This window comes from Myotis davidii, unplaced genomic scaffold (genome assembly GCF_000327345.1).
Source record: "Myotis davidii unplaced genomic scaffold, ASM32734v1 scaffold168, whole genome shotgun sequence".
NCBI classification, from domain to species: domain Eukaryota; kingdom Metazoa; phylum Chordata; class Mammalia; order Chiroptera; family Vespertilionidae; genus Myotis; species Myotis davidii.
Window position 1 is genome coordinate 10,864,172 of NW_006383016.1, and position 12,900 is coordinate 10,877,071.

At 37.2% G+C, this 12,900-nt stretch overlaps 1 protein-coding gene across 4 annotated transcripts in view; it reads left to right on the forward strand.

Moving 5' to 3' along the window:
* DGKB (diacylglycerol kinase beta) overlaps positions 1-12,900 on the forward strand; it is a 533,513-nt gene that overhangs the window by 204,483 nt on the left and 316,130 nt on the right. For all 4 annotated transcript variants that reach the window (XM_015558205.1, XM_015558206.1, XM_006779053.2 and 1 more), the window contains 2 exons: positions 718-792; positions 9,510-9,595. In XM_015558205.1, the coding sequence (XP_015413691.1) occupies positions 718-792; positions 9,510-9,595 (161 nt within the window). The remainder of the gene's footprint in view (positions 1-717; positions 793-9,509; positions 9,596-12,900) is intronic.

Consider the following 12,900-nt stretch of genomic DNA (forward strand, 5'->3'; position numbering starts at 1 on the left):
TTCTTTCCTACTCTTTAACTTCCAGCTATATTTCAATTATATGAAGAATGTTCTTCACTTTTCAATCAACAAGATATTATTTCTGTTTAAAAGTTTTTTCCTTTCATCAATATTCAGATACATTTCAATGCCACATGATAAATGCTAAACTGAAAATATTTCTAATAAAGGTGCTAGGAAAGTTCAGAGGTGAAATGACTATTTCTTAAGACTGATAAGTTTTTGGAAAAGAACTAGCTTTTGAATTGGTTTTGATATAAGTAAATGTTTGCCAGTAAAAGAAGAAAGATTTGTGAAATGGCTTGGCATTTTTCAAGGTGGTTGGCCAGCCACTCTGCCCTCTATCGGGTGGGGGTGGCCAATTAGGGGTGGGGATGGCTGGAGGGAGGGGCCATGGGAGGTTGGCCAGCCGTCCCCATCACCTGATGGGGCAGGTTCACTGGCTGCAGTGGGCTGACCGGTCGTTGTGATCTTTATGGTGTTCCAGTTGCTGGCTTTATATATATATATATATTGCTTTATAAATGACTACTAAGCTGCGTTTCCTAAAAGAACCACTAGTTTCTATTAAGCTTTTATATTTTTAATAGTATTAACACAAAATTTATCAAATGTATATAATTATAACCATATATGTAATTATAACATTGAGAGGTGCTATTTATTTAAAATGTTGATGTACCACTAATTTTTTTCTTCCATATTTTATCTGTATAGAATTTACAGAAAATTCCAATATCTACTAAATCCTCGTCAGGTTTACAGTCTTGCTGGAAATGGACCAATGCCAGGGTAAGTTCAAGGATAAGGTCATAACCATTGACTCATTTAATAAATAAATTAAATAGCCTGCTTCAAATATATTTTCCTCTCTTCTAAATATTGTGAGGTAATATTAATACTAGTGCTAATAATAATAATTTCACATACAAATGCATACACACACACTAGCTGGGTGCTTCAACTTCTACCATCTGTTTGAAAAACTACTCCCCTTGAAAATATAGCATATAAATCTAAAGAGTAAAGAAAAGGCTAGTTAACAAAGAAACAAAATCATAATATGATTTTATTAGCACTTTCAAAATCTAATGAGTATCATCTCTTACTACTTTGTTGTTAATAGGTAAGATATAGAAAAATAAAATCATTTTCACAACAGAAATCATATACTTTTGATGTCACAAATATGCACTGAAATAAATTGTCCTTAATTTGGCCTCGTTAACTAATTATGCCATCATCTTCCACTGACCTGCTTTCTCTCTTTCACCCTGAAAGTAAACATTAGACCCGATGAGGGGAGAGAAGCTCCGCATAACCTTACACAAGCTTCTCTTTTACAAACAGGTAGTATGATTGAAATACGTCTCCTCCATTATTCTCACAAACTAGAAATCAAATATTGAAATTGTACTATTTTAAGTGCTGAAAGTAAAATGTATACTAGTGTGTGTATGTTAAATAAATAGCGGTGCAATGCGATCATTAGCACAGGTTCCCATAATCACACTCATCTCTTTCTTGCTCTCTCTGCTACTAACCAGGGCCTCTTTTCAAATGCAGAGCAGTGATCTGTGGAAGGGACTTGCTTTAAAGACAGGTTCACCATGAGCATTTAGTTCAGAACAATGCCATTGTCAAGCTCCAGACTCCAGAGTCCAAGGATCTTGATCAGATGATTGGGTAGGTGAGCCACACACAGAAAGTCCTTATCTAGAATATGACAAACAAAAGTTAAAGTCTTGATATTAACACATAAGCTCAGGCAGGATGGCTATTTCTCTCCTTTATCAATAGGCTCTGAACTTAAAAGAAGTAGGTCTTATTCTGTGGAATTAAGAAACTGTGCAATCAAAAATGTAGTCATTTCAAGGTCTCTGTCACTCTGCCTAGACTGCATACATCCAGGATTTGCCCCGTGTGTCATAGTTGAATGCGATGCCTACTGACTCTGCTAATCACGAGCCTTATAACTTAAACTCTCCATGTCTTTATTATCTTGGTTGTAAGAGAAAAATAGTAGCTGCCTTATAGGATAGTTCTGAGGTTAAATTGGATGGTGCCTATAAAATGTGATTATCACATAATATGTCCTCGATTCATGTTATTTATTATCAATACTACTTATAGGAATTAACATGACCACTTTTTAAAGTAGATGTATGTATATATTGATTTCTGAGAGGAAGGTAGAGATAGAAACATCAATAATGAGAGGGAATCATTGATCAGCTGCCTCCTGCAGGCCCCCTACTGAGGATTGAGCCCACAACCATGGATGTGCCCTGACTGGGAATCGAACCGTGACCTCCTGGTTTATAGGTTGGCGCTCAAACACTGAGCAACACTGGCCGGGCAACATGACCACTTTTTAGCTCTATGTAAATATATTGCCATGACATTGCTTTTAGCTTTGACTACTCATTTTATTTTTTCCTTACTCTAAGTATATACTACATGTTCCCTTTCACTCTTTTAATTTTAGGCATCCTATTATCCTCCACTTTATTTTAATATTAAAGCCCCGATGCACGAAATTTGTGCAAGAGTAGGCCTTCCTTCCCCTGGCTGCCAGCACCGGCTTCCCTCTGGTACCTGGGAGCCAGGCTTCCCTCTGGCTGCTGGCAGACACCTGGGACCCGGACTTCCCTCGCAGTCCTGGCTTCATCTGGATGGTCGTTCAGAAGGACGTCTGGTCTAATTAGCATATTATGCTTTTATTATTATAGATTGAAAAAAAATTAATATATGTACTTGTAAAAACCCATACTACAATAAATATTATTTAGAAAGTAACCTAGAGGCTCTACCACTTCTTAGGGATTACCACTGTGAATTGTTTGTATGTATACTCCCAGAACTTTTTCATAAAATGTAATGTATGTGTGTAATGTATTCACATATAATATATTCCTATATAATACATTCATATTAGACATATATGTTTTAAAGATAGATTTTTTAATATTACTTGGAGTAGTTCTTCTTTTTAAATAGTTTTATTGTTTTCATAGAGGAAGGGAGAGGAAGAAAGAGAGAAACATCAGTGATGAGAGAGAATCGTTGATCAGCTGCCTCCTGCACCCTCTTTCACTGGGGATGGAACCCAAAACCTAAGCATGTGCCTTGACCTGGAATCAAACCACAGCCTCCTGGTTCATAGGTGATGCTCAATCACTGAGCCCTGGCGGAATAGTTCTTTTATTATATTCAAAAGCTTATGATAAGTACCAGTTACATTATTTTTTAAAGCTACACAATATTCTATATTTTTGTTAGGCATTCTATTATTACTTTTTAAGTATATTTTTATTGATTTTAGTGAGAAAGGGAGAAAGAGAGAGACATAGAAACACCTTTGATGAAAGAGAGTCACCAATTGGCTGCCTCCATTACTGGGGATAAAGTTGCAACCGGTTCATCGTGCACGTGCCCCCACTGGGAATTGAAACGTGAACTCCTGGTTCATAGGTGGACACTCAACCATTGAGCCATGCTGGCCAGGCTAAGCATTGTATTATTGATAAAAAATTTAGAATGCCTATACTTTTAAATTACTATAAACCATGTTAAGTCAATATCTATCAAATTAGGTATGTTTTTTAAAAAGCATATTCAAATATATTCATTGAATAGGTTGATATAGGTAGAATTGTTTGAAAATATTTTCAAATTTGACAAATTTTTAATTATATAAAGTTCTTCCAAACTGCTATACAAAAAGTATGTACTAAATTATAATCCTAGCAGCAGGAAAATCCTGATTTTCCACAACCTCCTTTAAATTGGCCATCTTTAGCAATTTCTATTTTTGTCCAATGTGACAGGCAGTTCAATGACAATGAGCCAAAATAGGTAAACTGATAGTAGATTATTATTTCAGAATCCTTTAAGAATGATGATGTAGTAACCCATTCCTATAATTTAATTAGAAAGAATACTAGTTTACAGTGTAGTCCACACTAAAATAGAATATTTATGCAACAACTAAGTAAAATGGGTAAAGATAGCTTCTTAACAATAACAGCAAGGGTAATGTATATTCATTGTATATTTATTCAAACGACTACCAGATGCCCCTAACAAGTTTTAGCATTCTCAAAGCACATTGAGCAAAAGTGACACTTTCTGCCTTCCTGCGCTTATGTTTTAGTAGAGGAAGGCAAATTAAACTAATAAAATATATGTTATGTCAGTAGAAAAGATGAACTTAGTGAGCACTGGCAGTGAGTATTCTGTGTATATTTTTAATAGGCCAACCCGGGAAGAACTCTCTGAGTGTAGACATGCCAAAAAAATATTAGATATAATTTTTATGTGGGGGAGTTAGGAAAATGGAGGCGTAGCAAACATATATACTACGTCAATAAAGGAAAAAATAATTACATTAGTAATAAAGAGTAGGCTGGAAGTGGATTTATAGTTCATATGGAAAATAATATAAGACTTAATAAATGATACAAAAATAAACTGTTCCATGTACTCACAACCGTAAACCTACTTTTGCCCCATTCTTTTATCTGTGAATAGTAGTGTATTTTATTTGCATATACATTTTGTTTATATCTTAAAACAGTCGAATGAAGGAGATGTTAATTTCATTTTAAAGCTAAAAAATATGCTCAGAATGATTAAATAATTCTCCAAGGCTACTATTTAATGAATTAAAAAAACTAAGGAATGAATGAATGTAGAGAAAACATTGAGTGGATTAAGAGGGTGAGATAGATCAATTTTCCAACCCATTTAGCAATCAATTTACCAAGAGTAAGCTGGTCTGATAGTCACATGGGATTTATGTTTGGGGGTAGGATGCTGCTGAAGAACCAATGATGACAATTTTTAAAGAAAACAAGAATGAATAAGAGATGACACATCATCATGGAATAGAAGAACAATGGTGAGTCAAATGGACAGTTAGGCTTTCACCAGAAACAATGAGCTCTATGGTAAACTTCTCAGTCACTGGCATATTTTGAAAGCTTTTGTAGGCTTCAATGACAAAATATTTGAAAACGTAAGAGATAGACAAATTGATGCAGAAATCTGACTGGTTTAGGAAGAATTAGAAAATATGATTTTTTTCAGTAATTATTAAAGGAGACTGATAAATTCATACTGAAATTTAACTAGCAAAAATGATTCAGGAAAATTAGAAACAAAATTTTGTTCAATAATTATTAAAGATATACAATTAAGACCTTTATATTTAAAAAAAACAAAAAAGGAAATCAAAGACTCACCAGAATAGTCTATATACAAGTGCTACTTATTTTATGGAACTTTCAAAATTCTAAAAATGCTTCCAAAAGTAGAAAATGAAGGCATATGCTGCAATTTAGTTCATGAGATATAATTGTGATAAAAATTAGAGATGGTATCAAGAACAAAAATAGTCTATTGTATTCATAAAATTAGATGCAAAACTTCTAAGCAAATTATCAAACCAGCTCCAATTCCCTATAAAATTTTTCATAAACAATACCCAATTTAGTACATAAAAGAATAATGAGAATGCAGAAACATATAATTTTACTGATTAAATGGGATCATCCATCTCCAAATATGCAGGAAAAATCCACAGTAATTCATAATGAAAGTTACCAAAGCAAGAATAGAAGAAAGCTTTATTAACCTTATAAAATGAGTCATTCAGAGATGAAAAAGAAAATCCCTATAGCAAATATCACCCCGAAGAGGGAAATTCTGGAAGTATCCCATTTAAATTCAGGAACAAGATATGGTGGTTACCTATGAATACACCAATTCAGTAATATGTTGGTGCTCCAGACAACACAATACAAGGATAGAAATAAAAATTATAACAATTAGAGATCACTAATAGGACCATTGTTATTAGCATATGAAACTGTTGTTTACATAGAAATCCAAATGAATTAATAAACAAAGTACAGGCAATATACAAAACAGGAGTAATGTGTCTGTTTAAAAGATTAAATAAAGGTTAAAAAAGATTTAAAAGTATAAAAATAAAATACATTTGTATACACCAGCAACAAAAACATTAAAATTAATTTTAAAATACCATCATTGACATGTAGGCTGTTTCCAAATCTTAGCTATTGTAAATTGCACTGCTATAAACATAGGGGTGTATATATTCTTTCTGATGGGTATTTCTGGTTTCTTGGGATATATTCCTAGAAGTGGGATCACTGGTCAAATTGTAGTTCTATTTTTAATTTTTTGGGGAACCTCCAAACTGTTTTCCACAGAGGATACACTATTTTGCATTCCCTTTTCTCCACATTCTCATCAACACTTGTTGTTTGTTGATTTGTTGATGATAGCCATTCAGCAGATGAATGGATTAAAACGCTGTGCTACATATATACAATGGAATTCTATCTATACTAATAAAAGGGTAATATGCTAATTAGATCAGATAGACCTCATTTCCTTCTGGACATCCTTCTGGACAAAGCCACGGTGGTGGGGGCCAAGGCAGAGGTATTAGGGGTGATCAGGCAAGCAGGCAGAGCTATTAAGGGTGATCAGGCTGACAGGGGAGAGCAGTTAGGGACAATCAGGCCAGCAGGGGAGAGCAGTTAGGAGTGTTCAGGCTTCAGGGGAGCAGTTATAGGCATCAGGCAGGCAGAGGGGTTAGGGGTGATCAGGCAGGCAGTCAGGCAGAGGCAAGGTGGTTAGGAATGATCAGGCAGGCAGGCAGAGTGGTTAGGGGGGATTAGGTAGGCAGTCAGGTGAGTGGTTAAGAGCCAGTGGTCTAAACTGGCCATTGGACATCCCCCAAGGGGTCCCAGATTGCGAGAGGGTGCAGGCTGGACTGAGGGCCTCTCCCCCACCCCATACACACATTTTGTGCACTGGGCCTCTAATAATATAAGTATTAGAGAATATAGGCTCTGTCTAATCTTTTTTTAAAAAAATATATTTTATTGATTTTTTTACAGAGAGGAAGGGAGAGAGATAGAGAGTTAGAAACATCGATGAGAGAGAAACATCGATCAGTTGCCTCCTGCACGTCCCCCACTGGGGAAGTGCCCACAACCCAGGTACATGCCCTTGACCGGAATCGAACCCAGGACCTTTCAGTCCGCAGGCCGACGCTCTATCCACTGAGCCAAACCGGTTTCGGCTGGCTCTGTCTAATCTTTATGTTGCTGATGAACATATGCACTGGTACAAACTTCTTTTGGAAACAAAAGTTGCATATATGTTAATTTTATTTGAAAGTAGCCACTGCCCATGACCAGTAGAAGGCATGTCCAATAATGCAGTTTTTATAAGAACATAATACTAACCACTTTTAAAAAAGCATATTCACAGAAACTGCATTTAGCAGTAGAAATCAAATAATTTGAACTACATATGGTGAGATCTTCCACCTAAATAAATTTTATTAACAATGCTTAGTAGATAAATCAAAATGCAAACAATATGTTCTTTACGGCATGCACATGATAAGCCATACTTATGAATAGTGCTCATATTTGTGAATGAGAAGGCGGGGTGCTATAGGAAATAAGCATAGAGCTATATGTAAATTACCAAAATGTTCCACCTTTGGTGTGGGCAATTGCTGTTTATATTATAATATAGGTATTTATATGATACATAATATAGGTGTTTATATTACACATAATACATATTATGTACTACAAGAAAAACAATTGGTAATAGACTGGAAGAAAATACTGCAACATATCTAACAAAAGGTAAATGTTTACAGTATAATAAATAAAGAAATACATGAAAATTTTATGTTCTAAATATTCATGGTTCTTATCAAATATTTAATTTTTATACATTTCTTTTAATGCATTATTTGTATTACTGTAAAAATGTTTTTATTGATGCTAACTTAAGTGTAAATAGTTTATAGGATAATGAATGAGAACTCAATGGAAAAGGCACAAGACTTTGAAGATGAAGTTCACTGAATAAGTCACATCTATTAAACCTACAAAAATATAATCAACCCATCAGTAAAAAGGGATGTGTGATTTTACAGTCATCAGGATGAACTTCTCTTCTGCTGTTATTACAGAAATGTCACAAAGTTGTTTATATGTCATGTTTCTGAGTTACAAGAAATGGACACTTACATCTATAATGGGAGCCATTTAGAGGGTCATATGAACTTTCCCTTTCTAGAAGAATAGCCTTCAAAACATTCACATTTTCATATAAATGTGCTTAAAATGTTAGCTACAATACTTACTTTTTTGTAATAGTGAAACAGTAGAAAGAGGTAGTTTAAAAGTACATAAAGAAAGATGATTTAAGTCACGGAATGTACTACCTACATAAAATATTCTGTTATTATTAATCATGAGGCAGCACTGTACTGACACAGAAAGATGTTTTGGAATTTTTTAAGTAAAAAAAATGCACACAAATAAATTAACAAGACATATAGCATAATCCCATTCATGTTAAAATATGCATATAATATGATTTATATGTGCATTTATATGTAAATAAATACACATAAATATTCTATTCTATTCTATTCTATTCTATTCTATTCTATTCTATTCTATTCTATTCTATTCTATTCTATTCTAACCAGTGGTTTTCTCTGGGACAAGGGAAGTACAGAGACACATTCCAAATATTTATGTCCTGTTTCAATTCTCTTATTGCAAGAAAATGGCATATATGATTAAATAACTGGCTGCATTGCTTGCCCTAGTTAACTCCCCAAAAGCAGGTTGCATTAATGGCATGCTTCATGCAGTAGCAGCAGAAGCAGTGGCATTGATTATAGTTGACCCAGCAATTAGGCTTGAATGTTTCTGGAAACCAAACATGATAGGCCAGGTTAAGATCATCCAAAGAATATATATGCATTCAAATATGCATAGCCCAGAGACACAGACAGTAATGTGGTGAATGCTTACACAGGGGCAGGAGGGAGGGTGGCAAAAGTTGGGGCGGGTGGAATGGGAGGCATCTGTAAAAGAATTAAAAAAAAAAGAAAAGAAGAAACTTGCCTCCTATTTGCAGATTGTAAGTCAGAAGGAAACACTGAAATAGTTGGCTAGAACCTCAAGAGCAGCCTGTTCAGTTTCTCCCAGTAATAGAGAAGACAGGATCTTCTCAGAGACATATTCACTGACAAATTAGTCACATTTATGTAATTATTCAAGAGAATCTTTGGTTAATAAATATTATGACATGAAATACTGTAGTATATGTTATTTTGCATTATGTAAAGTGCAGATCACATCTGGGAGGTATCTTAATAAAAATTCTAATTTCTAATTTTTTAAACTTTAGAGTTAATTTAAAAAGAATATATATTATAGAATCTTGTATATGTGATTAAATTATATTTAAATTAAAACCTGTTAATACTTCTAGAATTGTATTCTAGATAATAATTTAATATTTTTCAATAAAATAATTGAGATTTTACAGTTTTCAAAAAATAAAAATACTTTTATTAGATGAAATTCTAACGACACAAAAGTCCAAGTTTTCAAATATCAATCACGTGCAATGACATGCTTATTTTTCAGGTTGAACTTTTTCCGTGATGTTTCTGACTTCAGAGTGTTAGCCTGTGGCGGAGATGGAACCGTGGGGTGGATTTTGGACTGCATAGGTAATGAAGACCCATATTTAATGTGGCTGGGGTGAGAGTGGTAACCTTAAGTTCTGTGTATTTTATTGATTTATTTTATCAATGCATTGATATGTTTGGATGCTGCAGAGATATAATTGCATACTATTTACTGGTTTAATTTATTATACTATATTATAAAATTTTAATTGACAGAATAACTTACAAGTATGTGGAAATACTCCCTTTCTAATCCATTTCTCATGGAATTGACTAAACCTTCAGAGTTATTTTTTAAATGAGGCTCTGTTTGTTCCTCTGTCCTAGAGCGGGAGCCAAAGAGGATTTTAGCATTTGTTATCAAGTCTATGTCAAATAGATGTACTCATTTGGTATAAACATGAAAACTCAAAACCTTACCCTCTGTACACATTCATCATCCATCATCTCTCTATATAAAACCCTAATATGCAAATAAACTGAATGGCAGAACAACCAAACAACCGGTCACTATGGCGTGCGCTGACCACCAGGGGGCGCGTGCAGAACATGGCTGGTGTCGGTCATGGCGGGATGGTGAAGCAGGTGAGCGGGGGCACCAGACCAAGGCGGATCGCCGGTTGTTGTCATTGGAGCCAGCCTCTGGTAGTTAATGAAAATTCTTTGCTCCCATGCTTTCGTCCCACCCGGCGCTCGCACCTGCTGCCAGCACTGGCCCTGCTTGCACTCACTGCCAGTGCCCAGCGCTGGCCCCGATTGTTTGGTGCCATCAGTAGGTGCGAGTGGCTGCTGCCAGCCCCGGTCACCCCTCAGGGTTTCTCCACCTCCCCCTACTCCTGAGGGGCAATCAGAGCTGGCAGCTGCCTCTTGCAACCGCTGATGGTGATGGCCCTGCTCACACATATCGCTTGCACCCACTGCCGGCGCCCAGTGCCAGTACCAATCACTTGGAGCCAGTGGCTGCTGCTCACACCTGCTGACAGTGCCGAACCTGCTCTCACCGCTGTGGACACCGGCCCCAATCGCTCCATGTCATCAGGCCCCAATTGCTCTGCACCGTCAGCGGGTGTGAGCAGGGCTGGTGCTGTCAGCACGTGGGAGTGGTGGCGGCGGAGTGAGGCTGCTGGCAGATAGGGGACCAGGGGCCATAGTGGGAGGGGCAGAAAGAGGCGGGGAGCATGGGCCGAGACCCACCCCTGTGCCCACCACAGCCTTGCGGCCCACAGTTTCTTTCAAGGTGCACAAATTCATGCACTGAGCCATAGTCTATCTAAATAAAAGGCTAAGTGACTGATCGTATGTTTATCCAACTGCCTGATTGACTGACCAGCTGGTATATATGATGCACACTGGCAATTTAAAAATAAACATAGACTAGCGCATGCATGATACATATGAAACTCGCTGGAGCCAATTCCACGTGTATGTTTCCATCTGTCATTGATCGTGAATTTGGTTGTTTTTATGCCTCCCATTCAAATTAATTTGAAGACAGTTTCCCATGATGTCAGCATTTGTGATGACTATTAATAAATCACCAGGATAAACTCTAGACAGAGTAGGCATACTCCTACCTGAACCCATTTTCGGACATGGTCAGTTATATGTTGCTTTCTCTCGAGTTCGAAGAGGGTATGATATTAAAGTTAAAGTTGTAAATACTTCATCACAAGGGAAATTAGCCAAGCACACTCAAAGTGTTTTTACTCTTAATGTGGTATATAGAGCAATATTAGAATATGTTTAATCAATTTATCAGTCTTTGTTTTTGTCAATGATTTTATATCATTTTGTTGTTTTTATATATCTGTTGTTCTTATATTATGTTTCTATTGTTTATTTATTAATCAATTTTTATATTATTTTCATATACATTTTACTAATTTTCTTTCATCTCTGACACTTCTATTATAGAGAAATGGCATATAGCAATATTAAAATATTTCTTCTAATTAATTTTTTTCAATGTGCACAAATCCATGCACTGGGCCACTAGTTATTATCTAAAAAATAGCTACTTTTTATTTATCATGTACTATCTAATAAGCAATAAAGTTAAAACATTGAGCAAAGTCTTTTAACTGTGAACTGACAGAACTGGGATAGAACTCACACTTCAAACATTTTATTCTAGAGCCCAATGCATGAAATTCATGCAAGGGCCTTGGCCCTGGCCCCCACCTGCTGCCTCTGTATCCTGGGACCTCTGCCACCTTTGCCTCAGCCCCCCCCCCGCCCCCCATGCTGTAGCTTTGTCTGGAAGGAAAGACTTCTGGAAGGACTTTTGATCTAATTAGCATATTATGCTTTTATTATTATAGATTGCATCCCTCTTCAAATTTAAAAAGCTTGATTTTCATAAGCAAACAAATGAGATACATGATTGAGAAAAGCTTGCTATATTCAGAAAAAATATGTATTTTGGATAGACAGTCAGCTGTCAGAACTGATTATTGCTCAGTAAAATAGATCATGAACTGGCCTTTATGGGAAGATAAATTTAATACAAATATTCACTTCATATTTTGCATTTCAGTTACTGCATGACCAATTCTTTTATTAAAAACTAGAGGCCCAGTGAACAAAAATTTGTGCACTCGGGGGTGGGGGAGGGTTCCCTCTGCCCGGCCTGTGCCTTCTCCTAGTCTGGGACCCCTCAGGGGATGAACACCGCCCGGCTTTGGCCTGCTCCCTGAGGGACTGGGCCTAAGCTGGCAGTCAGCCATCCCTCTGGCAGCCCGGCAGCCCTCGGGGGATGTCCACTTGCCAGCGGGGAGCAGGCCTAAATTGCAGTTGGACAGCCTTAGTGCTGCTGAGGAGGCAGGAGAGGCTCCCACCACCACCACTGTATTTGCAGCCATCAGCCTGGCTTGTGGCTGAGCAGAACTCCCCCTGTGGGTGCACACTGACCACCAGGGGGCAGTTCCTGCATTGAGCATCTGCCCCCTGGTGGTCAGTGTGTGTCATAGTGATCAGTCATTCCCAGTCATTTTGCTGTTAGGGTCAATTTGCATATTATCCTTTTATTATATAGGAGTGCCTGGCCAGCCTGGGTGTGGGGCTGATGGCTGTTTGCAGGCTGGCACAGCCCCTTTGGGGTGGGGGTTCCTGCTCGGGTGCCTGGCCATCCTGGATGAGGGGCTGAGGGCTGTTTGCAGCTGGTCACACACTCTTCAGGGTGGGGGTCCCCACTGGGGTGCCTGGCCAATCTGGGTGAGGGGCTGAGGGCTGTTTTCAGGATAGGACTGAAGCTCCCAACCGCTCCTTTTTTCTTTCTTTTTTTTTTTATTCTGGGCCAGCTTTAGCTCTGAGGCTTGGCTCCAGCTCTGAGGCCTCCGCTGTTGGAA